Source organism: Cydia splendana, chromosome 11, assembly GCF_910591565.1.
Source record: "Cydia splendana chromosome 11, ilCydSple1.2, whole genome shotgun sequence".
Taxonomy (NCBI): domain Eukaryota; kingdom Metazoa; phylum Arthropoda; class Insecta; order Lepidoptera; family Tortricidae; genus Cydia; species Cydia splendana.
In genome coordinates, this window is record NC_085970.1 from 2,771,677 (window position 1) to 2,798,480 (window position 26,804).

At 34.9% G+C, this 26,804-nt stretch overlaps 1 protein-coding gene and 1 non-coding gene across 2 annotated transcripts; both read right to left on the bottom strand.

Annotated features, from left to right (window-relative positions):
• Positions 1–7,465: 7,465 nt before the first annotated feature.
• Positions 7,466–13,863, bottom strand: LOC134794999 (uncharacterized). Its single transcript, XM_063766855.1, has 4 exons — positions 13,560–13,863; positions 11,866–12,023; positions 11,030–11,155; positions 7,466–7,599 (listed from the first exon to the last, which is right to left on the bottom strand). Exons 1-4 carry the CDS (start codon positions 13,639–13,641, stop codon positions 7,507–7,509), a joined length of 459 nt encoding a protein of 152 aa, XP_063622925.1. The 5' UTR covers positions 13,642–13,863; the 3' UTR covers positions 7,466–7,506.
• On the bottom strand, positions 12,227–12,299 carry Trnad-auc (transfer RNA aspartic acid (anticodon AUC)). Its single transcript has one exon. It is a non-coding gene; the product is annotated as a tRNA-Asp (tRNA).
• Positions 13,864–26,804: the final 12,941 nt, after the last annotated feature.

Sequence of the window (26,804 nt, forward strand, 5' to 3'; positions counted from 1 at the left end):
TATTTATTGACCAAGCTAATTTGGCACCGATTTTGATAGCCCAGACGGTGCAAGTGTTATTTAAACGTCAAAATCTCATAGAAGTATTACGCTTAAAATAACACTTGTACCGTCGGGACTATAAAAATCGCTACCAACTTAGCTTGGTCTAACTCTAGCCGAGCTGAGTTTATGTTGGGTATTTTACATCAGGCTTATAGCTATATAAATTGTGATCATGAAATAAATTATTAAATTTACAAGTAACTACTGCTGTCTACTTTTTTTACCTATCCAATTAAAATTCGGGATAAATGGGATAATGTTGTTGTTAATAATTCGGCCCTGTGCTAAATACGCGCGCGGTTTTGTGGTGAGGTTGTGCGATAAGGAATCGAAACGCTGACAGCGCTAATGCACGCCACGTATAACTCTAGCAAGCCAACTTTGTCAGTAGAAAAACGCGGCAAACGCGACTCTATGACGATAATTGTGGCACTTTCACACTTTGTCGCTTGAAACTCGCAGTTAGTTTTGACAGATGTTAATAAAGTGGTGTATAAAAAGAAAAAAAAGCGTGCTTTTTTCATAGCATTAGCTGTTCTAAGCTATGCCAGGAGGCACCAACTGGGGCCCGGGCCACCCACAAAATCCTGCAATGCGTGTTTTCATCGCAATAATAAATGAAAAATAGCATTATAAAACACTTCTTTATGGTTATAGTTGTGTAGCATCTACATATAGATCATTTTAATGAAGATAAGGTATGATGACATGAAATTGGTGGAATAGTTTTTCATGATATGTTTGTTATCAAACATAAAAATAACAATTAGAGTATGTCTTAGCTAGTGTTGGTTAGGACTCGAGTCCTTAGAGTCCTCTGTTTCAGGACTCGACTCAGTTTTTAAGACTCTTATAATTAAGTCTACACTCGAGTTCTTTTCAACTTGTTAGAGACGCGAGACTTTTGTACTAGACTTGAGTCCTTTTCATAGAACTCTCGATTTTTTTACAAACAATTTCGAAATGCATTGTTTTTATGTTAAATATGTGGATTAGGTACTCAAATCATATAATAACGCCTAATATATTTACTATTATTTAGGAAAAAAACTAATAAAATTGTTGACGGAGTCTTTATTCGGAGGCTCGAGTCCTTTTGAGTTGCTCTTAAAAAAGACTCAACAAAGGTCTCGACTCGGGACTTCAAAGAATCAGGAGTTTTTTAAGCGCCGAGTCTCGTAAAAACGAGCTGATTTCTTCAAATTCAGACTCAATGGACTCGAGTTCCTACCAACAGCAACATTACACTAGTCTTAGCTAACTTTACACCGCCCTAATAGAACAAAGTTAATTTAGTGTTAATAAAAACGTCTTATTTTCATAGAAATTTGACATTAATGATGACACTGCCAACTGCTACAGTTTGTTATTCCAAATACCGTGCAGAGTTAGCTTGGTTGGACTCTAATAGTTTTATTTAAATTCTGCTCATTCACTTTTGCCAAGATCTCTTATCTATTTAATCTACTAGTTCAATTATATTTTATCCCTTTCTTACAAATACATAAGTCAAAATGACAGATAAAGACAAATGATTTTTAGCTAATTGAGGTTCGTCACGTTACGAGAAGTGCCAGTTCTCCAAGAGATTTGTTTCATAAATATTGCATATATGGTACCCATGCATTATTTTACACAGACTTATTATTTTACTATATTTTAACACGTATCGAATTAAAAAGTAAAAGTAGATAATACTCCTTCAATACGTTGACAGTGGCGCCGCCCAAGTGGCAGTTACTGGTGTTATTGCTTTCCCGCCTTTTCACTCCGCAAATTTGGCATCTTGCGGTTTAAGAAGACGCTAAACATAGACTTCCATATATTATAAATTATTCGAATTTAATAATATTCCACTTTTAACGTTCATTCATAGGTATACTTGGTCAAGCAAATCTTGTCAGTAGAAAAAGGCGGCAAATTTGAAAAATGTAGGCGCGAAGCGCGCGTCCCATAGAAAATTTGAATTTCGCGCCTGTTTTTACTGACAAGATTTGCTTGACCGTCATATTCACTTAGATTTTAAATTCATACGTAAATAATAAAACCTTACACTCGAAATAAATGCGCGTGTACTGGCCGGCTAGAAAAAAAAACATTCGAACATGGCGCGGTGAAAAAAAACAAATGATTGACGCAACGTTCATGCGTTGCGTCAAATATTTCACCATTTCAATTGAAATTCAATATTTTCCAATGTTTTATTACAAATTTATATAAAATAATACTCATAGTTTTAAAACATAATAAGCGAGAGTCTACGTGTAATATTCATAAAATCTGTCATTCAAAATATTTGTTGTCAGTCTTGCTCGAGAGGTTATTTTGTTGAGAAAAATTATATTCTCTCAGTTCAGGTTGAATTAGTGTTTTGTAAATGGTTGATTGCTTGTTTGGAAGAATCCAGGTAAACCTGTGTAATTATTTATTTATCTTGTGAAATGAAATATTTATGATTAATTTTGCAAAATAAATACCAAAAGCGTGCGTCTGATAAATATTTTTTCTTCGTCGTTTTGTGTTGTTTAGTACAGTCACTTGCAATAATATGTTACACTTCGAAGGCCGCAAAAAAATGTGACACGCTCTTATGGCTCTACAAATACGACCGTGTCAGATATTTTTGCGGCCTTCGTTATGTAACATATTATAGGGATGTTTCCTGTACTTAAAATAAATTATTTCAAACCGTGCACGAAATAAAGCACCAGATAATTATTAGAAAAACATAGATAGCAGCTAATTTTAAACTCAATTTGTATTTAATAAATCGGATTGAAATATAAAAAGTAGGTGAGCGTCACTACATTCGCTTTCATATAAATTCCATATTAGCAAATCGTTTTGACAGTTCTAAAAAAGAAGCTGATTTGACTAGTAGGAATGTAGCATATTGCAGGTGACTGTACCTATATAGATTATGTAGGTGTCGTGGCCAGATCACATTGTGATCATTTTATTGAAATGATTGCCACAACATGAAATTACCAATTGTAAAATATAACCACGATATTGGTACAATTTTTAGTGTCTTATACAAAACTCTGTTCAATGGGCACTAGTTTTCGTTGCTAGAATATGACAAAGAAATTAGAGTGAGTAGGTAGAAGTTTTACATACAAAACATCTACCTACTCTCTCTCTATTTTCTTTGTAAGCTCTCTCTTCTTTGTATAACAATTTTAACAACTTTCTTTGCTAATATCAGACAATATGTAAAATGTCTTCTTGAAATGAGGTGGTAACTTCGATTGCATGGGAGCGGCTTTTTGGCGTCAGGTTTGTGTGGACCTTAATAATGGGATCACTTTAGTCTTGCGGATTTATTGACTGTGTCCTGCGTTGTGTAGTTGTATCATCTAATCCTACTAATGTTTTTGATGTGAAAACTAGTAGGTATCTTAGGCCCTGAGGGCCTACCGAGAACCACGTGTTGCCTCCCTGTCACACTTATGTACGAATTTACAAGTGCGACAGAGAAGCATCACGTCCAATGTCGTTCGCGGTAGACCCTCTGTTTTCTCATTGATTAGTGATAAGTGCGAGTTCACACATTTGCTACTTTACTGTTACTTATAAAGTCGGACCAAGCTAATTCTGCATCGCAATGACAGTGTGGAAATGTCATCATTAATGTCAAATTTCTTAAAATATAACGTTTATAATGACACTTCTTTCACTTTATTCTATTGAATTCGGTGCAAAGTTAGCTTTGACGGACTCTATAGTCAGTCAAGCGGTATCGTATTGGGTCATCCTATTCGTTTTTCGTCAAGTTCTTAAATTAGTCCTATTCTGCTTTCGTCACTCATTCTACATTGAAAGCCACCGACGATTGTGACGAATGTAGAATGAGTGACGAAATCAGAATAGGACTAATTTAAGAACTTGACCAAAAACGAATGGGACGACCCAAGACGATACCTGTCAAGTCATTTCCGTCAGTAGAAAAAAGCGGCATAGGACCTAAAGTATGGAAAATGTGGTTTCAGTTAAATGGCCTGGGATTTTGATACGTTATAGACTAGATTTCAGTGCCCCGAACAAAAGTCTCTATGGTTACTAGGTATCTATTCAATATACTTGTACTCTATGCTAGGTACCACTGTTTCGAAGTCCCTTTCAAAGTTTTGACTGATTTTTAATTTCCTGGAAGATCAGATTACAAAAACGATAAAATAAAAATATAAGGATAAAATGAAGGAAAAACAGCGTTAGAGGTTCAATATGATCAATCTATATTTACATATTTATATGATACAATTATAATGAATCATATTTTTTACAATTGATGTTACTTTTGACTTAGGTATAGGTAGTTCAGGCAATACATTTAGCGATTACTATTCGCACAGTCCAGTTTATAGTTTAATAATTCCGTACTCGGGTGTTTCACGTTTTGTTGATGTCGTGCATAACCGAGGTATACCATACGACGCTGGCAACAACAATCTATAGGGTCCGTGCGCGTTGGAGGGTCTGCCATCTTGTGGCCTGAATCAGAAATATATGTGCACATGTACAGTCAGCAATAATATTCGCTTAGCACCTTTGCATACACACTTCTATGCTGGGGGGTACCTTTTCTCTGCAGCTGCAGCTCACTGTATATTGCCAAAGCAAGTGCTACCATCTACCGTTCTCGTCGGTACGTTTCCTTGTGCAAAGTAGGTTCTGCCATCTTGTGGGCTACATCGGAAGCATAAACGACACATTTACGCGTCGCGCCAAAAATCTGACGGCTCCTATGCTACGCCCTATAGTTCATGAACGGGGCCTATAGGATTCACTTCGCGACATCAAGGTGAATTTGAGCACAATTATTTAGAATAGAATTGAATAGAATAGTTCTGTTAATCTAAATGAATTTTTGTATTATATTATTTTTGTGCTATAAGCTAAATAAATATATCTTATTCTTATTCTATAGTTCTTCCAGTTTTGCACATACAGTAATAGGCCAAAATCGTCTCGTCTTCCTCTAAATTTCGTGTTTGTCAGTTGTCATGGTCGTCAAATTGACATTGCAGTTATTTTATCTTTCTTTGAATGGCCTGCTTATCGCAAAGTAGATTCCAACTAATGTCAATCGTTTAAATAAATAGGAATTGGAACTTATTTAAGTATTAATTAATACTTTGTTATCTGGAACAAAATTAGTCAAAATTTTAAAAGGGACTCGGAAACAGTGTAGATACTCATAGAGTTAGACCAAGAAAAGTCTGCAGCTATTTTGATAGCCCACCCAGTGGAAGTGTTATTTTAAACGTCAAACTTCTATGAAAATATGACGTATAAATAACACTTCCACTGCGTGGGCTATCAAAATCGCTGCAGACTTTTCTTGGTCTAACTGTAGAGACTTTTGTTCGGGGCACTGAAATCTATGACGTATCAAAATCCCAGGCCATTTAACTGAAACCACATTTTTCATTCTTTAGGTCCGGGGTCCTAAAATGTGGGCGCGAAGGGTTATCGTCCCATAGAAAATTTGAATTTCGTGCCTTTTTCTACTGACGAAGTTGTTTGACAGGCTATAATTGAGGAGTGTCTTTTCAAAATGACCTTTTTTGTATGGTGTCCATAGAAAAATAAGCCCTTGTGAAAAGACTCCTCAGTTTTATTATCTAATCATACTAATGTTTTTACCCCCTCATAAACGTTTACTAAAGTTGACAAGCCTATAATAATCGTAAAATAAAATTTACTCCATGTTCGAGTCGAAAGTGTCTTTGTGTGACGTCCGTGAACTCGTTCGTCGTTTGAACGGACCAATCACGGCACGGGATCTCGCTAACCTCGTCCCGCGCACCCCCGCATTTTTGGCAGCATCGGTTGCATGAAATAATTGCTCTAAACTACGTCTAGAGGATTCCTAGTCTATGGTATAGGTAGTTGTGTAAAATTAGATAAAAACAGTTACTTTAAGCTTGTTTTTTTAACAAGTTTAAAGGAACTAGGTTAACGTTAGCACACTCTGCGTGCGGGACGTCACTATAATACGCGCATAGCGTTGTCTTGTTCAAATTTCGGAGCGACGTGCGAATCCGACGCAGTGTGCCATGCCCCTTATACCTACTAATGTTTCTTAAAATTTCCACCATAATATTATCTACATTATTTTTTTCCCAATTTCCCATTCAGCCTTGTTACGGCAAAACAGCGGTAGATAGGAAATATGTAGACATAATAAGATTCCCTATTTTGCCGTAATAGGGCAGCATTGGACTTATTGTATAGGTCGGTAGAGTTAGACCAAGAAAAGTCTGCAACGATTTTGATAGCACATTTTTTTTATCCGTTTGGATACGTTTTCATTACAATCTACTATGGCCGTAACAAAACTGACAAAAGAAATGTACTTTTGGGGACACTTTTTTGTGGTATTAGGATCATAACAGCTCAGGATTCTAAATGGAAATAAGATGAAAAATCTAAAATGCAAATTGGGGATACAACTTTAATAGAAAATGTCCTCTTGACGACAGCGAACGATTTTGAGTTCCATTTATTGTAGATTAGGTATTAATATTGTAACATCAGGACCAAAATGGGGATGCGGTAAAACTTACCGATTTATGCACTGGTGCTGATTTTACTACGGATTTTGAACGGCGGCACTTTATTATGGTCGTACGAACTATAGGGATCCCTTTGATGATGATATCCTGTTATCCCTCATCAGGGACATAGGGCTCTCAGATGGGATTTCCATTCTTCGCGGTCCAACGCGGCCTCTTCCAGCTCCGCCCAGCCGAGGCCAACTGATGCCGCCTCTTTTTCCACTGTGCGCCTCCAGGTGGTACGTGGGCGACCTTGTCCTCTTTTTCCGGGAATTTTCCAGGTCAGCCCTTGCTTGGATAGGTGATTGTTTGGCCTTCGTAAAACATGTCCTATCCAGCGCCATTTCCGCAGAAGGGATCCCTTTAGTTTATATAATTTTTAATTTTCTTCTGCACTCAATATCGTAGCGAATTTTATTTTACATGTATTACGTGGCGCAAACACAAACAGTAACATTGAACGTCGGAACTGTTAAAGAATTAAAAAAAAATCTTTTACATTTTGTCGGATTACTTTGATTATGATAATATTCAACGTGTATACACATATTTACAGTGAATGTTAATAAACGTAAATAATAAATCCTTTCAAAATGGGAAACCTTTTGCAAGTGGGCGTTTGTTTCAATGAAATGAATAGGTATATTCCATTTTGTTTTTGTTGATGAAAACTCATTGAATTTCTTACGTATTAACTTATATTTACCGTCTGTGAAACAAAATAAAAACAATTAGCTTGTTTGTGCGACTCATGTCTAGCTAGTCATTAATTATATAGCTTTATTAGTTATTGATAAAATATAGTAATATGCCCCCTCTAAAAACTTGGAAAGGAAAGTATAAAGAAGTAACAAAAATCAGGCTAATCGCTTTAATGTCACTTGAAAAATAACAAAAATTAAGCTTTCAAATGCAACTCGGGCGCATATTTGAAAATGCATGTAGTTATTTCGTTGCCAAGCTCGCACGGCGTCGATTCCACGTGGTTTACCTGCAATCATGTTTCAAATTATATTAGGGTGTATTAGTTTAACCCGAGAATAGTATTAACCCTTTTTTGCATGATTTTTTATTTTTGCTCGAAATGAATATATGTGTCACGTAATTGTTTACTGATTCTGGGAAAAATAATAACATCAATTTTAACTGCGAAATCAGTTTTAGAAATTGAATAGGCTAATTTATATTTGTGTAAATATATATATTTTTTAAGAGATACATAAAAAAATCATACCATCAGAAAGGTACACTATTTGTGGTATATGTACATATGATAAAGTTTTTAAATATAAAACAATTACAAACCCCGAAAAAAAGGCCCAAAATCACATACTAAAAATCATCAACTGGGTTTTTCCAAGTTTTCCGACATTTCGTCTTAAAACAAATTTAATTTATATAAATTAAAATACTGCGTATAAATATATAAAGTATATGTAAAAAATCAGAAAATGGATTAGTGCTGAAAGTTGACAGTCTTAAAAATAAATATCAATCACCTCCGAAAGCACCTTTATTTCTTAGGACAATTTTATGATGGAAATTTCCATCTCCATGCAAAGAAGGGTTAATAAATAAAATGTTACCTAAAAGTAGCTAAAATCAACCTATGTATACATATATTGTTTAGCAGTGGCGTGCACTTCATAAAGGCAAAAAGGCACTGCCTACCCTACTATAATTCCGATGTCTATCCTCTTAAACTACTTAATTTAATTTATACCTGATCGTACTATCAGTAATCGATATAACTTAAAACATTCTAAAAATTAATAAGCGCTCCATCTACCGGTTAAGCTTTGTCATCAAGTCATCATCTATAATAATTCTACGCGACGAAGTTTACACCACGCGGCACTAGCGCCGCTACGTGCCTTGCACGGCAAAGACAGAAAACATTTCCGTCTAAATCTTTCTATGTGTGCCTCCCCGTGAGTCGTCGTTACGCGGTTACAGTGTAGTGGGCCTTCCTATAAGTACGAGCACACAATTATACAAGTAACGCACACATTTAGACGCAATAGGCAGTGTCTTTCGTACCAAATATAAACGAATGACGCCCGAAAGTTTCCGAATAGTTCCGATGTTTACGTGACTATTTTAAAAAGTAGCATTTGCTATGGTAATTTAGTGCAAAAACGAGACTATTTTTTTTATTCGTTTAAAGTATTTGGTTAAGTTTATTTACATTTTTTATTCGGTCGCCATTGTTTGTTTGTTTTGGTGAGTTTATGAGATAACAGTTAACAGTTGCCGGAAATTATAAAGTGCGATTAGTGAAAAAATGGATAATTTTATCTGTGAAAGTTGTGGGTGTGGGTGTGGGTGTGTGTGTGTGCAAACTATTAAAAATGATGCGTTTTCGAAGCTTTCGTTTAGCCAAAAAAAGAAGTAATTGAAAAGACTTGACAACAAAATGAAAACCATCACGCAATTTTTTTGGTGAGTTAGTAGCTCTCATTTTTTAAGGTTCCGTACCCAAAGGGTAAAACGGGACTCTATTACTAAGACTCTGCTGTCCTTCCGTCCGTCCGTCTGTCATCAGGCTGTATCTCACGAACCGTGATAGCTAGACAGTTGAAATTTTCACAGATGTATTTCTGTTGCCGCTATAACAACAAACACTAAAAACAGAATAAAATAAAGATTTAAGTGGGGCTCCCATACAACAAACGTGATTTTTGACCGAAGTTAAGCAACGTAGGGCGGGGTCAGTACTTGGATGGGTGACCGTTTTTTTTTTTTGCCTTTTTTTGCATTATGGTACGGAACCCTTCGTGCGCGAGTCCGACTCGCACTTGCCCGGTTTTCTGATATAATTTTGCCTACCCAGTCCCAAATCTCTGTGCACGCTACTGTTGTTTAGGCTAGCAGGCCAATCCGAACGTACACTGACGTCAGATTGACATCATTCAGATATTATTCTGATGTCAGTTGGTGACCACCAAGGTCCGGCCTCTACAGGAAGGGTCCCATTCCCATAAGGCTGCGTTTCCCCTTTCAAGTAAATAGTATATTGAAATTCAACTTTTTGCAGGCTTATTTTGACTGATGTACCTACATAATAATCAATAGGTGGAAAATTATAATGTACAGTCACCTGCAATAATATGTTACACAACGAAGGCGGCAAAAATATCTGACACGATCTTATTTGTAGAGCCATAAGAGCGTGTCACATATTTTTGCGGCCTTCGAAGAGTAACATATTATTGCAGGTGACTGTAGGTATTTTATTCTCCAAATGTGAAAACAAATCACAATCTGCTTTTAATGACCCAAATTTTGCGAAAATTATCTATGCACAACTTAAAAACTAATTGACCTTATAAATTGACATGAAAACAAGGTCACACACCCGTCATTTGTGTTTATTTTTCTTTCATACAAACGGCGAAAATATAATTTCCATCGATATAGTTTAATATGCCTGACTCTCACGGATATAATATATTATATTAAACTAGCGACCCGCCCCGGCTTCGCACGGGTTAGATTAGATTAGATATATTTATTTCTTAAAGAAAAAGACACAGTATTTTACACAAAAGGATAAAACAAAGGCTTTCACTAAAAGATTGTCAACTTAACATTAAGATTACAACAAGAAATTATACACCTAAACCTTCCTCAAGAATCATTCTATTGATGGGTGCGGTTTTCGCATGAAAATCTTTTCAGTAGTTTTTGAATTTATCGCGAACATAAAATAGTACATTGTGCAACGTGGGGGGTAAGCGAGATTTTGGAAACGAGGTATATAACTCCCGACAGCCGCAGGCTGGAGGGAGTTAAAGACTCGAGTTTACAATATGCTTACCCCCGGAGTTACACACAATGTTTTTCATCACATTTGCGAAGAAAAAACTAAATTTTAAGCGAAATAATTCTTAAATACGGTGACATTTCAAACATTCGTCCGCCATATTGTCTTGTTTTGGCAGGTTAGGATTCGAAGGCACAGACCCACCCGGATTCAGCCATAATCGAAAATTGTGTAAAAAATAATTTAAACGGCTATTAAATTAATAAAATTAAATATTTTTAAACATACACATAAAAAATAATTTATAAACGTCAGTATTTTCAATGTAACTCATTTAAAACTACTTTTTTCGTATAAATTACTGACATAATTAAAAAAAAAGCCATAACTCACTCGTGAGTTATAGCTTTTTTTTTTCAAAATCTATAACTCCCGCGGGAACAATATAGGCCTTTGTCCTTCAGTACACCTGCATGAAATAAGATCTTTTTCGAACAAGTGTGATGAAAATACACAAACGCACAAACAGACCGACGCGGCGGGGGACTTTGTTTTATAAGGTTTAGTGATATATATACAGTTTTATGTGTATGATATATGTTTTTAAATTATCTCCAGAATACCTCTCTCTTACCTCTACCTCTTTACCTCTTACCTCTTTGTCGCAGTTTTCCGACACGGTTTTCATGTGTTCCATCTTCTTTTTGTTTCTAAACACGAGGGGTGTGACTGCCGCCATGAAACCATTCTTGGAATATTTATTGTTCTTCACCACGCCTATCTATAAATTTAAAACGATATTTTTATTACAAACTTATCATAAAGAGACCCTACGTTTGTTCCCCTAGTTTTAATAGGGATGATGACACATTGTATAAATTGATGATTTTCTTCGTGTAATTTGTGTTGTTTTAAATAAAAATCCGAAATTTATATAAAAGAGCGACTAATTTTATTTCCATGACAATAATGCGTGACACAATTATTTTTGATTATTAAAATTCAAAATTATGTCATTATCACATATGTAGGTACATTACAAACGTAAAAAGGTTGCAATCTGAACACACATGTTGGATTTTATAACAAAATCTAGTAAAATTCATATCAAATGAGCAATTTAGCACAATAATGTGGATATTAAAGTAAAATATGGAAATAATACAAAAAAAAATACAGGACCTTCAAAATTTTAATTCTCTTTTAATTTTCTAAACAGGAAATAAGTAATATAAGGATAGTGTTTATTCATGAGAATAATATTGTACTTTTGTATATGCTGTTAGTTACTTTAAACTTTTAAACGAATATGCAATAACCCACCAGGGTTGCCTACACCTTAGTTTGGCACTTTTAAAGGATCACCTTTTAAATGTCGGCGGCCGCGCCATTGCAAAAATGAGTTAGCAGTTTTTGGTTTTCAATGAAGTTAGATACTAAAGTGACTGAACTTTATCACTTTTTGGGTAGGTAGGTAAGGTAGGTACCTACCTTTTCCAACAAGCACTTGAGGATGCAAGCAGCCTTCTCGGGATAGGGCGGGTCTTTCCGGAGATACTCGAGATCTTTCTCCGTCGCGTTTACTTTGGTCATGCAAGACCGCGCAGTGCTGATCAGGGTCTTGCGCACCACCGTTGTGAATGGGTTCTCTGTTAACAAATATGATATCGAATTAAGTATGTGTTTTTATAACAATAAAAGGGATATTATTACAATTAAAAGTTGTTGTAGTCGTGTCTTGTTTTAAAGTTGATTTCAAATCAAAAACACACTAATTTTAATTTTTAACAAGCAGAAACGTCTGCGAACGATGCTATTAAGCTTAGAATAAATTTAAAAGTGGAAAAATTACTGTCTTGGGTGAGACTTGAACTCACGGCCTCTGGATTGATACTCCAGCGCTCTGCCATCTGAGCCACCAAGACCTCATCCATAGCCAGCAAACCTTTCCACCATATTATAGGTCAAGGGGACCATAGCGACATCTACCGCAAGAGTGTTACACTTCTTAAACGGCTACCGGTGAGTTCAAGTCTCACCCAAGACAGTAATTTTTCCACTTTTAAATTTATTCTAAGTCAAAAACACACTGTCTAGAAATTTAGTTTGGCACTTAAATTGTCAGAAACGTATTCTTCCAAGAGCAGTGGTTTGAAACAGTACGGAACTGATCAGAGTTTTTTTTCGTCTATTTTTAAAGTTATCGGTCCTCGTTTCCAGTACGGGCCGCCTACAACTCTTATTATTTACTTTGTTTTATATTTTGCAATTTCATCAATATTGATTACTGTTATCATGTAGTATAAGTATATAAAATATTTATCAGAGTTTAGTACAGATGGAAGAAGGATGGAAATACAAAATACAGTAGTTCAGGGGTATGTTACTTTTAAAAGTAACTCACACTGATGATCTGGGCGAGACAATATGGCGCGTTTACACGCGTTCGGTTCGGGGCCAGGGTAGAAAAATAACACTTTAAAGCTCAAAGTCGCTCGTCATCGTGTCTTATTTTAAATATAAGGAATTGTCCACGTCATTTGTGATGCAGTGTCTTAACGGAATGTTCTGATTCGATCAGTAAACTCTTGTCTTCCCGATAAGGGCAGTCGGCAATGTATGATCAGATCGATCAGCAAAGGAGTTGTCCAATTCAATTATTAACAAATCTTCGTTAGGTACGTACGCCAGTTTTAAGGCAAATCCATATTTTTGTATTTATGAAGACACGAATACTATACACGGTAAAAAATATATATCAGCATCTTAATCACAAAAACCATAATGAAAATTAAATTAAGTTTGTAAGTTTGTAAACGAATTCAAAAGATTTTTGTGTACTATTAGCTAACGGAAATTTAAATTTACAAGAAGTGGCAAAGTCAACTGTCATCTTGACAAACGACAATTCACTTTGCCACTTTTTGTATTTTTTAATTTAGAAAGTAAACCAGCGTTAATACTACAGTCCACTTGAACAACACCTTTACTACACCTGAGACCAGCGAAGGTTTTACACGAATACTTTTCCTACATCGAAGATAAATCGGTATATAAACTATCAGTATACTAACATAATTCACTGTTTAAATAACGCAGACGAATTGTGGGATTCTATAAAAAACTAAAAAAAATTTTCGTCTAATCCGAACTGCGTATTTATAGTAAACATATTATTAACAAACCTCTTTCCTCCCCATTTACAAGCCAAACCAGCCCGATGAAACAGAAAAGTTTTAATCCCCACAAACTGTTAGTTTTTTTCATTTTCCACGTTGTTTCTAGTAAAATATTCCGAACAAAATGATACAACAATCGCTGTACTTGGTTGTTTGTGTGTGATAAAATCTTTCTACCAATTTATTCGGCTATCGGGACGTGTGATCGCTTCGTATCCGTTTTTGGGAAATAATGATTGTTGATTTTGTAATTTACCTCAATTGATTCGAGTCATTAGGTAGCGCTATCAAATGATGAGTACTGGAAGTTTCCCTTAAAACGATTTAATTGATTGTTGTAGCTGAATATGTAGGTAATATTCATACCCCGGTTTGATGGATGCAATTTGGTTTGACGTTTAAAAAGTGCGAGTACAAGTAAAACTTACCTAAGGTCAATGTGGCTAAATCCGTCATAGGTACTATTCCGTCCACTAGCGTTTTTCTCGAACAACGAACAACATTGATAATGTCGTCGACAAATCAGCGATCGCTTTTAGTTGCAGCAATCAAAAGCATATGTTTTTTTTCCTACGATTGTAAATCAAAGAAATATAGGTACGCTCGTGGACGGAATAGTCCCTATGACGAAATTAGCCACATTGACCTTACCATAAGTAGATATCGATAAAATGATAACGTAAAAAAGTAGCGTTATGTATTTTTTAAATATTTTAATCGCTTTTACAATAAAATGAACTGAATTACTATTTAAAGTAATTTTAATTACTTACTGTCAAAATAACAATATTCGATGCCAGATATTTACAGTTGCAATAACTAACACTCTTATTTAATAATACTTTAAGAATGAGTAGCATTTGTTATTATGATATAGGCATTGCTGCTCAGCAATAGATATCGGTAATACTTGAGTCGATATTAACCAATATCCGATACATCGAATGGGAAAATGGGATGGAAAGTATGGTTATGCTGTTAGATTGCAAAGACACGACCCGATGTTTTGTAGTCCAATTATAATTTTACGAAAACTACAAAAATACAAGAAACTACTAAACGAACAAAAATATCAAAAAACATTTACTATCTTGCTGAGCTACCTATCAAAACAGAAACAAATAAAATAAAATAGCCTTGCTCGTAAGCATTCCTTTCAACTCGATATCGCAAGTTCACGATATTAGCAACGTAACAGACCTTTTTGGAACGGAACCCTCACAAAGAGCAACCAAGTTATTTTGTTTAAATATACAAAATACAAGTGCAAAGAACTCTAAACAGAGTCAAATAAGCCATTCGCAGCCAAACAATGTAATATTGATCGAATCGGGTACAAATTGCGCCCGTTCATTCTGCTGAATACTGGAATTCATCACGTCTAGACCGACCCATACAAATGCGAGTTTAAGCATTTGCAAACTTATATATAAAAGCAGAAGGTTCAAACCAGTTTGGATTGGAAGTAAATGAGGGTTTTTTATTGTATATAAATGTGAATTTGAAACTTGCGTTTCAGACGTATGTGAAATAAGTTTGTAACAAATAATATAGTTCAAGGAACTAAAATAACAATGTACCTGTTTTGTCTGCAATGTAGAATGAACAAGTAAATTACTCAAAAAATGTTGTATCATTGTTGTTGTTGTTGTTGTTGTATGTTGTGCTGTCAGCATTTTTGCGTTAGACACCGAGTCGCTATGAGAGAAACTTGCTAACCCTTGAAACCTTGAATGACCGTCTTGTCATTACAATATCTTATAGCACAAGTAAAGGGAAAAGTCCGAGAAAACTAAAATATATCCTACCTTCCCTCCACCACCCACTTGTAGAATAGTACCCTACTTAATAGTTGAGCAAAGAAGAAACCCACCTTTTGTTCGCCCGAGATCTATTTAGTCGCACCAAAACGTCCAAAACTTCTTTTGTGAATTTATGTTTATGTAAAGTTTTTATTGCAATGCCTTTGGTTCTAACGACACCCTTTTTATATCACACAAATCCTCAAAGGTTTCTTTGTTTAGCCTATATTTTTTATGAAATGGTTTTCGCTTATGTATTTGAGTTGATTTTTTGAGTCTTTCTCTTATATTAGCTTGATATTTGCCTTGCTCCCTTTTGTCATCTTCACACGCTGCTGTTGCAAGTATAATCAAAGCTACATAATGCTTGGCCGACATTACTTTAATAAGTAGTTAAAATATTTCTCTTCCAATCACCAAATTACATTTTAGATCTGTTTAAAAGCGGGTTCTTGCTACACTTTTGTAATCGTTTCCTGCCATATTTAAGAGGCCTGAGCACCAGCTTCTTGTACCAACAAGAAGCTTTTTAATTTGGTTTTATGCCAGATAGATGGCAATGTCTGCCTCTGTAGTCAGTTCTGACGTTATAGTGCTGACGTGTTCGTCAATTCGGTATTACCTAATTGGTGTCTGTTTAATAAGTTGTTGACTGCTTAAAGATGATTATTGAAAGTATAAAAGAGAAATAGTTGGTGCATAGTAGCTCGCAGCGTCGGATATGGAGTCCAGAAAATGACTACAATCACTGACTAAACACGTATACACAACACAACAAGAAAATACTGTTTTGTAACAAACAGACAGTCAAAATCTTAAATGACAGTGATTAATAAAAACAGGATTAGCGACATGACATTGTTGATTGTATTTTCTAGAGCTAATTCAAATATAATATTCCATGAATAATAGACAATATAAGGAATGACAGTCAAGTTAGTTTACGCTTGACTGTCATTCTGCAGCGCTGATTTAATATGAGATAGCATCTCAGCGTATGCCAGTCTCTATAGAGAAGATAGCTTGCCAACATAAATTTATGTTAGACGCTCATTCCGTATATTATGCGTTAGCTGTATACTGTACAGGTTGCCAGGTATGCACATTTTTTCCCTACCTAATAATGTGTGGTCTTATTAACATCGCCCAATGAATTGTACGGGGCCCACCGGACCCACCCATTATAACTTTTTCTCGCTACGAAGTTTAATGTTCCTGGGATTACTGAAGTTTTTTAATGCACCCTACAGTACAGGACTATTTTCATTAAAAAGTTGAGGTTCATGCGGAATTATTGATCAGGCAAAGTCACGTCTGTGACCTTGGGAAATAAACTCTACAGTGTTAAGTAAATATTTAAATAATGAGTTGTTGTATTTTTGATTTACTGTCATTAGGTATAAATGGAAAATCGTCCACTTGAAATGACCATTCTGAAGTTGGATCAAAAGTAATAGTGTCCAATGTGAATCTTGTCAAAATGTAATTGTGCTAAAAAACATTTTTAACCAAATTTGTAATCGTCGTAAATTAATTAAGCCAGAATGGAATTTTGTCCATTATAAATTATGAGCAAAATGAAATATATTCAGTACCTACCTATGACATATTAATGTCTTGACATAAATGACGCAAATATTTTAAACTAAAATAAAACATTATTTTTGAAAATAGTCATTTCTTTTTAATAGTTCCATGACTATGGCATTATAAACCTCTATAATCGTAAATGTACAAATTTTCAATTGGTCATGATTATCAGTGTACGCAAATACAAATGGACGCATATTTTTCGACCTGTATCATATTTCACATTTTGACTATTGGACATAATTCTTTTTCGACATTATACTGGATGGACAATTTTCCTAGTCGATGTATTTTAGATTGTCAGTTTTCTACTTTGACGTATAATTTCGAGTGGACAATTTTCCATTTGTACCTAATGATAGTAAATCGTATTTTTTTAGTCAATCAATGCGTAAACTTACCAGTCGTGGCCAACACGCATACAGTCTCTTAAAGTGAAGCTGCAACACCCGAAATTCCAGGAGTTTGTTTATGCAGGGCGTGTTCGTGGAAAAATAAGATAACAAAAATTAGTTATTTTTACAAACGAAAAAACTATTAATTAAAAAGTCATTAGATAAGTTAAAATGTAATATTTCCGTATATATTGGATCCTCCTGTTTTTAAATCAAATACCGCACATGGTTTTTTTTGGTAGCGGGTACTACCAACTGTCGAGTCATCTTGACAGGACTGTTGACCTCGAGGTGGCAATGTAGGTATGCTTAATAATAAAAATGTCATCATACCAAAAAAAAAACAGCAGGTAGCAATTAACATCATACATAATATGGTTCATATTGTAGTTATGTATCTTTTCAACGAATTTAGGTATATTCTGGAATGTATAAATCTTTTAAATCATGGGAAATTTATATTTAATAAACAACTGCATAGCGCTAATATTTAACAACGAGGTTCTAATATTAAAAAACCCTTTCTCACATTTCTTTCCTTTTCTCCTCGCTTGTTATTAACCAAACTCTGGTTTTATCCGCTTTGCTGGCGCAAAAACATTTTCTCATAAACGAATATTTATTGTTTTCATTGGCTTTTCCTTCGCGGCCTTTTTTTCTTTTTGTAAAGAATTGTATGGTCTATTGTCGACTACCGTCGCATTTTCAATTCAGGAAAATTTTCTTTGTCGTTAAATTGTGACTTAAATTTCTGGTTGCTTTTTTATAAGTTTAATCTTTTTACGCCATAATTGTTTTGAAAGAACTGTATTAGTTAGACGAACAATGCTGTCTCCGGTGTTAGTTTAAAACTATTGTCTTTTAACTAGAAAACTCCAAATTCGATCGAAATTACCTACATTAAACCGGTCATTTATATACATGTTTAAAGAATATAACTAGTTTTTCCCTGCCTTTGATTATCATAACATCGATATAGTAGATTGTTAACCAAGGGTTGAAAGCCAATAGTCCGAGACGGAAATGGTGCCTTTCACCCGAGTTTAACACTCTACTTTTCATATCGAATGCGAGGAAACCAAAGAAGACAAGGCAATTTCGCAAAATCAGTAATTGAAGTAGATACCTAATAGACCTACGGCCATGATTTTTTCCTTAGGACTTACTTGCAATTGGACACTTTACATGTGTGAAGATTAATAACCCCTAGCGAAAATCATTTATATTGCAATATTTACGAAAACACACATTTATTAACAAACTGCAGTATTTTTTAAATTATTTGTTAATTATAGTATGAAAATCAGCGGGATTGCCTCTTACTTTTTAATTTTATACTTTTTCGTTCTAAAAGCCGCAACAGACTACCTGACCGCACCGTGACCTTGGTACGCCGCACCACGTAATAACATAATAAAAGTATTTTAAATATTACTTAAATAACAATTTCATTAATAAAATAAGAAATTTTGATCTTGTATTTTATTTTATTTTCATGAATATATTGAATATAGTGCAAAATAACTTTAAAGACCAATTTAATATCGTACAAACGTTTAACTGTGACTGTATAAGATTCTGCCTTTGCTCATTTACGCAAGTGTAAGGTTTAAAAAAATATTTTTCACTTCTCATGCTCAAAAAGTGCACCTTTATGTCGTGCGTAGACGACATAAAATCGCATTTTATGCTCTAGAGCATAAAGTAAAATCATCTATTACGACCCTTATTGACTTAGCAATAAAGTCCAAATTCTGCCATACAAACTGCCAGCCCTGCCGGCGCGCCCCCGACCGGCGCTCTCCCGATCGGCGTGCCCCGCGCCTCCGACCGGCCCAAGAACTATTTTCTTTAGTCTTGAATAAATACGTTAAAATAACGTAAAATATTTGATTTTTCGTAGATTTTCCTCGCAATCGAAGTGAAAAGCAGAGTGTACAACAAGGGCATAAATGTCCATTTTTACCCTCGTCTACTATTTTGGTATTCGCTTCGCTCAGACCAAAAAATTGCCTCGGGTAAAAATGGGTCACTTTATGCCCTTGTTGTACAATCTACTATTTGGTGTATTCCTTTTGGTTCCCGCCTTATGAAATCGAGTAAATAGAATTCAACGAAAGAAATCAAGAATAATTTGTTTTTAACAATTTACTTACATCATTTTTTATAAAAAAAAGGATCAACGTGGGATTAGTAAAATAAAACAATTACCAATTGTTCCAGGCGAGAAAATAAAGACACTATTTTTCCATTTTGTTTCCACCCAGTTGTTCGTGGGACGGGGACGCAGAGGAGTACACCACTTTTCTGCGCTAGAGCATAAACGTATCACTTTCTGCGCATCTTTTAGGTAGTTTAGAACAACAACGACCCACTTTCAGAGCATGAGATATGAAAAAAATTAACTTTGTGTAAACACGAAAACACGTGACCCGAGACATTGTCCCCAAGATACTGGTTACATTGCCCCTTTGTACTTTAAACTTCAAATTTATTCAGCAAATAGGCCACAAGGGCACTTTTACACGTCAACATTGAATTTACATACAAGCAAAAATAATAACAATACATCAACAATTTTATAAAATACAACGAACTGCAACTACCAATTCAAACTAACATATTACAATTACTTAGAGATGTATATGGTCCCTTAATGTCGAATTACATAAAAAAACTATAATTATATAGGTAATATAAATAAAACCGGGCAAGTGCGAGTCGGACTCGCGCACGAAGGGTTCCGTACCATAATGCAAAAAAAAAAACGAAAAAAAAAAAGCAAAAAAAAACGGTCACCCATCCAAGTACTGACCTCTCCCGACGTTGCTTAACTTTGGTCAAAAATCACGTTTGTTGTATGGGAGCCCCATTTAAATCTTTATTTTATTCTGTTTTTAGTATTTGTTGTTATAGCGGCAACAGAAATACATCATCTGTGAAAATTTCAACTGTCTAGCTATCACGGTTCGTGAGATACAGCCTGGTGACAGACGGACGGACGGACGGACGGACAGCGAAGTCTTAGTAATAGGGTCCCGTTTTACCCTTTGGGTACGGAACCCTAAAAAATACATATACAAAAACACAAAAAAACTACAATATTTAGAGGTATAAATGTCCGTAGGTGTCAGAACTATAAGACTATATTTTATCAAATTATCCTTAGAGATGTAAGTATATTAGGGTCTCCAAGAGTCAAAATCGTGTATAATTAACACATTCATTAAGAGAAAAGAAACATACGAGAGCAGATTGAGGCGTCTCACTGTAATTAAACTCAAAAATAAAGTTACTAAGTATAATAAATAGCTCGTATTAGCTTAAACAGACCAGTCTCCACAAACAGCACCCGTTCACGAGTGTATAAGCTATGCTTAGCGAAATACGCCCCTTTACCCTTATATATATATATATAACTTATTGCTATTATTTTAATAGTACATTACTACAGAGGCCGGGACGAAAGGGGTTGCCGGCCGAAAACATATAGACGGCCGAGCGAAGCGAGGCCGGATAGGTCTGAGCGCGGGCAACCCCATTTCCCGCCGAGGTATGTATAGTGCTTTTCTCAAACATGCAATGAAATAAATAAAATAAAAAATCCACGAAACCCAAGTTTTATTTATAGAAAAAACTAAAAGTAAAGTACACCCAAAATATAACCAACACGTACCTATATCATTATCACGCGTATGTTTTACATAACACGAGTCGTGTATTTTTTCTACCCGTATATTTTCATGTATCTTTGATTTTTTCGCCTTGTATCCGTCTGAGTGTCGTTTTCGTCACATAAGTTTACATAGTCTTTCATGTTGATATATTATCATGTTTCACATACATCGTTGCTTTATGCACGGAGTAAATAAGTATAATTTCCACAGTGTTGACGAATTTGTAGTTACATCCATTTAAAATATGCCACAAAACTGTTTCTAATAAACTGTAAGCCTATTTTCTTAGTTTCTCAAATAATAAAATTGCCATAAGCAACCATATACATACTTCGTCTTTGACTTGGCGGCAGAGGCAGCAAGTTATTAAAATCAATTCTGCTTACGCTGCCAATTCCAACGCCTACGATTACAATTAATATTAATTTCATTATTTCGTCGGAACTCATATTAAAGTCAAAAAATCAACAACGCACCATAAATCCAATAAAACAGAATGAATATTTTTCAACTTTACCTCCATAACAATTTAAAAAATATAACTACGCGTGTTTGAGTAGACCTTTTTAAGTTTTTACCGCTAACGTTTAGATGAAATATTTTAAATGTTTTTATTCGTGTAGTTAAATTTATAATTTAAAATTATAAAATTATAGAATGTATTATTTATTAAGTTCATGTTAATTTTATACAAATAAAACTGCAAATTATAGCAAACATTGTTTTTTGTTTTTTTTTTTATAGGCGTAGTGGCAGAGTGTCATTACGAACCATAAAGCAAATACTGCCTCTAATTTTTTTTAATGGATGAATGCCACGATGCTGTGTCTCAAATATCTGTGAAATGAAAATTAAAAAAGAGGACTTTGCCGGCCTAGGCCTGCAAGATGTGTATGAAATTCCATTAACGACCTTTTGTCCTAGCCGCACCTGAAACGTCATACTTCGCAGCCTATTATAAGGAACATAACATCAATATTTCATTGGATGTTTGAGAAAAAACTATTTACCGGTCTGGCTTTTCAATACACCGCATTTTAAAAACGCCGCTCCGTTCCAATCAGCGGACATTGAGCGCTCGGAAATGACACAGTGATATAATACCATCCGGATATTGACTCGGCATTCCAAAATGATGTAAGTACTTTTAACGTCCAAAATATTTGTACACATTTGAACCTTATTCCAATACGATAAGGCGAATAATGTATACATATTTTTGACATTAAGTTGCAATTCATTTGTTACGTCCGGATGTTCTGTCCGGATACCATGTTTTCGGTCAGCGATAGTCTTGGCACAAACAACTCACTCTTATGTTGGCATTCGTATAAATAGCGGCAAATTCTTTCTGTTCTGGAGATATGGTTCGTAAAAAGTTGCAGCCGTATTTGTCTTACTCTTTTATTAGGACAATTGTATATGATTTTGTTGTGCGTTTGATGGTGTTGCTCAGATATTTAGTTATATTAAGACTTCTATATCCTCAAGCTTGTATGATCAATTGAACATCTTTTTTATGAGTGAGTACATTCCATTTTATAATAGAGAAATAGAGGTTATTGGGCATTTAAAGGAAACTACTTGCACGGATAGCCCTTGTGAAATTTGTATCTTGCTTTTGTTCATCTATGTCTAATAATAATACCAATCGCAATATTGTACCTATTCAAGTTTCGACGAAGTTACATGCTTTTGTGAATTAAAGTAAATAGTTGCCAATTCATAGTTCGATCCTTAGTAACCGGGTCAAAGTAAAGGTACTTACTTATTGTCGAGGACTAAAATTTTATCAAATGATTTCTCTAGCTAAGCTGAAGAAATAATTTGCATAAATATAATTATATCGTTTCAATAACGTTGCATTCGTAATTTTGTTTATGCATGCATTATTGTCTTTACGGTGTTATCCTTTATAGTTAGTACACACTCAGTGAAACTATCGATACCCCCAATATTATACAAAACACTAATATATTCAAATTAAAAAATAATCAAAATATTTTTATTTCTAGAAATACAGAAATTTTAATAAAAGCAGTACAGTGATCCCCACACTAAGCTTAGCCTGTATCGTGGGAATCCTAGAGAAATACCGAATATAGATTTTATTTCCATATTTTTTTACTAACCTTGAGCAAATATCGTATACGTACGGGGACCGTGATTATACGAAATTAACTTGGAAAAGAACCAGCAGTTTATTGAATGAGTGGATTGCGTTTCTAAACAAAACGGCGTCGTATCGTTTCGGTGTTTATTTACTTTCCCGTCTGTTTGCCAAACGGGTAATAAAGTTTTCTTTGTTGCGTTCCTTTTGGTTGTTTTGCCGTTGAAGTTCTGAATGCGTAGATTTTTGTATTAATTTTTGTTTAGATAGTTCAAGTATATTCCTTTTAGTGCTATTCATTACTGTTTCATTCGTTTTATGCAAATTTACGTTTAAAAAATTTATGTGCTCCACAATAAAATGTTGAAAGGTTAAACAATTTGGTCATGTTTATTACTATACGGTAAGGAATATACTTAGGTATCTGAATCTTCAATTTATCTAATGAAATCCTATAATGTCTACAAGTCCTACAACGTATGTAATTGCCATTATAAATTTTCGTTCACTTCATGCGACAATTCACTTAATGTCCCGTCGTGTACTGTGAATCGAAACATCTGTTAACACGTGTACTCATGTACTGACTACGTAATATTCATTAGTGCATTACCGTGTAATGCCTAATGAATCGTGGCTGTCGATAAAATGAAGCTGTTCGGTTAGCTGCATGTCACGCATTTTAATTGATGGTAACCACAACATGTTTAAACAAGTTTCTACTTTACGAAACATTTAGTCTGATATGTGACAGTTTCTTATAGTACAGTCTGTCTGGTCGTCTTGTGCCTTGGTCGGTTGTCTGTCGTGAACTGATGTGATTTTGTTCTGTGGTTGTCATGTCTAATTTTGAATTTAAATGTCTGTAGTTCCAAATATGTATGTCAGTCGGTCTATGTCAGGTCGCCACGGAGGTCGCAAGCAACGATACTTATGTAGGCTCTATAAAAGACTATCGTTATCTAGTTTGCGTTGGGAACAGCGATTATTGATGTAATTTGGAGAACAAACGAAACATACTACGTATCGGCTGAAACACAATACTATATTCAAATTACAATTGTCGCTAATTACGCAAATAGGTGGAAATTTGAAATGGTTCACTAGATTTCATGAAATCGTGTCGCTGGTATCACACTAATTAATTATTTCAAATCGACTCCAATATTCCGAAGAACGGTCTAATTTCGTCGGAGATATTCTATATATGCCCCAAAGATGTTTCGATCTATTTAGAGGTTGTTCCCATTATTTCAGTTGGTCTCATTGTCACAAACTAGCTTCTATCTGTTCTTGAAATATTTTAAGTGAACCTATTGTGGATTTGGGTTGGTTTTTTTTATAGTATCCCTTGTATTTCCTATCGCAAATGATCCCTGAATTTGTAAAATATGACTGATGTTGTCCTCAACATCAGTCATATTTTACAAGTTATTTATCATAACGTAATTATTTTTTTGTAAACAGGCCAATTAAAATTTTTCAACGGGGTTGTTTTATGTGTTTTATTCTAACTCATATATGTAATCAAAGGTGTCTGAGATTTAAAAAAATGGCTCCTATTTTATTTACGCCGAATTTCATCGAACCCATCAAATTATCTAACGCTGTGCTGAATATTTTCACATTTTTAGCATAGGCAAGCAATGTACCCATTTTTTTATTGGTTTGCCTTTGAGATTTTAAAAAATGGTTCCTATTTTATTTACGCCGAATTTCACCGAACCCATCAAACTATCTAACGCTGTGCTGAAGCTTTCTCATTTCTAGCATAGGCAAGCTGTGTACCTATTTTTTGGACAGCACGGTTTTCCAACATTGTTAACAAGCTCGCATTCCCAAATTTCACCTCGCAACGTATGAAAAGAAACGCAGTAAAATAAGCTAAGTTATTTACCGTAGCAGGCTTCATTGTTCTTTTGTTTTGCAACGTGTTCTCACAGACAATGCTGGCTTGGCTTTGTGTTTGAAAGTAGTATTGTGATATCTCTCCTTGTTAGGACTTACACGCGCATTTTGAATCTGAGACGGCGGATAGTTGGGTAGCAGTTACAGATTGTTAAGGACTTTGTAGATCAATACAATACAATATCACTCTTTATTGCACACCTCAATACAGAAAACTTTACAATGAAATACAGCAACTCAAGTAGAAGTAAACAACAGACGGTCTTATCGCTAAAAAGCGTTCTCTTCCAGACAGTATTAAGTATTTCTCTTTATTTATTTCCTTTTTCCATAGTAAGTCAGTTTTGAAGATAATATCAAATAATCATATTTCTTTCATACAGCTTGCCTTTTGCGACAGATTGGCCATGCAGACTGAATCTGAAACATATCTTTTCTCAAATCGACTATTATATTAGTCGCCACCCGTAGGAATGACTTTGCTTATTGTGACTTGTCACCTGCACCTAGTTAAAGTTGTTAGGATTGAGTTAATAGATGAATGGCGTGGTTTGTGATGTGTTCTGAATGTTTAAAGTATCACTTGAATTGATAGTTTTCAGTTTTAATAAATTATTACACGTTTCTCCGCCTCGGCTACAACTTTCTCGATTAGCCCGACCGTTTTTTTTTTATGTTACCAATTTTATTTTTATTAAATATTATACTCTGCATTGTTGCATAATAAACGAATTTTTAAAAGTTATATTTGTCAGCTTTGCAAGCTAAAGTTATTTTGTATTAATTTAAATATTAATTAATACTTCGTTTCCTCAGTCATCAATATTTTCCGAAAGCAAATACCAGTCTCCAATGACAAGTTATGACCCTCCTTTAACATTCTATTTTCAAACCGTATTTTAGAATTGAAAATTCCGAAGTGGCAATCTATAAGACTATGGGCACCAGTCCAAGTGCGAAGCGAGGGGGCCGTATATCACGGGGTATCACACCTCTTTGGGTGAATAGAGTCCACTTTGTAACGCTTGATCGATTAAACTATTGTGTAACTTAATTAAAAGCGAGTCAGAGCGTAGTAATATTAAGTTTTGGAGTTTGTGAGGTTTGGTCAATATTTTGAGAGGAAAACACTGATCGCGTCGTTTTGTGCGCGGAAAAACATGTTTTAATTGGACGCACTCTGAGTGAATGCTACTCGCGTGAATGTATTGAAGCGAAATATTAAATACGTTTATTTTTTTGTGCAATAAGGACGGTTGCGGATGCCTTCACAACTCTGCGACGTAAACTGTACACACTTATTAATTTCATTTTATAAGGAAAAATACCTAGTAATTTATTAAAACAACGAAATACAATTTTATTATTAGGTAAACATAATACAAACACTTAATTTTTAATTAGGTGGTGGCTCGGTACTCGGTAGGATGCCCAGAAGCATTGCCCCGCAGGATAGCAATTCTGATCCGCTGAGCGAAATATTGGTCAGCCCTCTGGTCACCAGAAGGTCCAGAAGCCTCTAAGGCGCTTTGATAACTCGATTTATATAGGCGACGCGCACTAGGTCCCCAGGCTTCAGGATTTCAACTACTTTCAACCCCAAACGCCGTAAATATGTACCGATATAGCAGTGGCGTGCACTTCATAAAGGCAAAAAGGCACTGCCTACCCTACTATAATTCCGATGTCTATCCTCTTAAACTACTTAATTTAATTTATACTTGATCGTACTATCAGTAATCGATATAACTTAAAACATTCTAAAAATT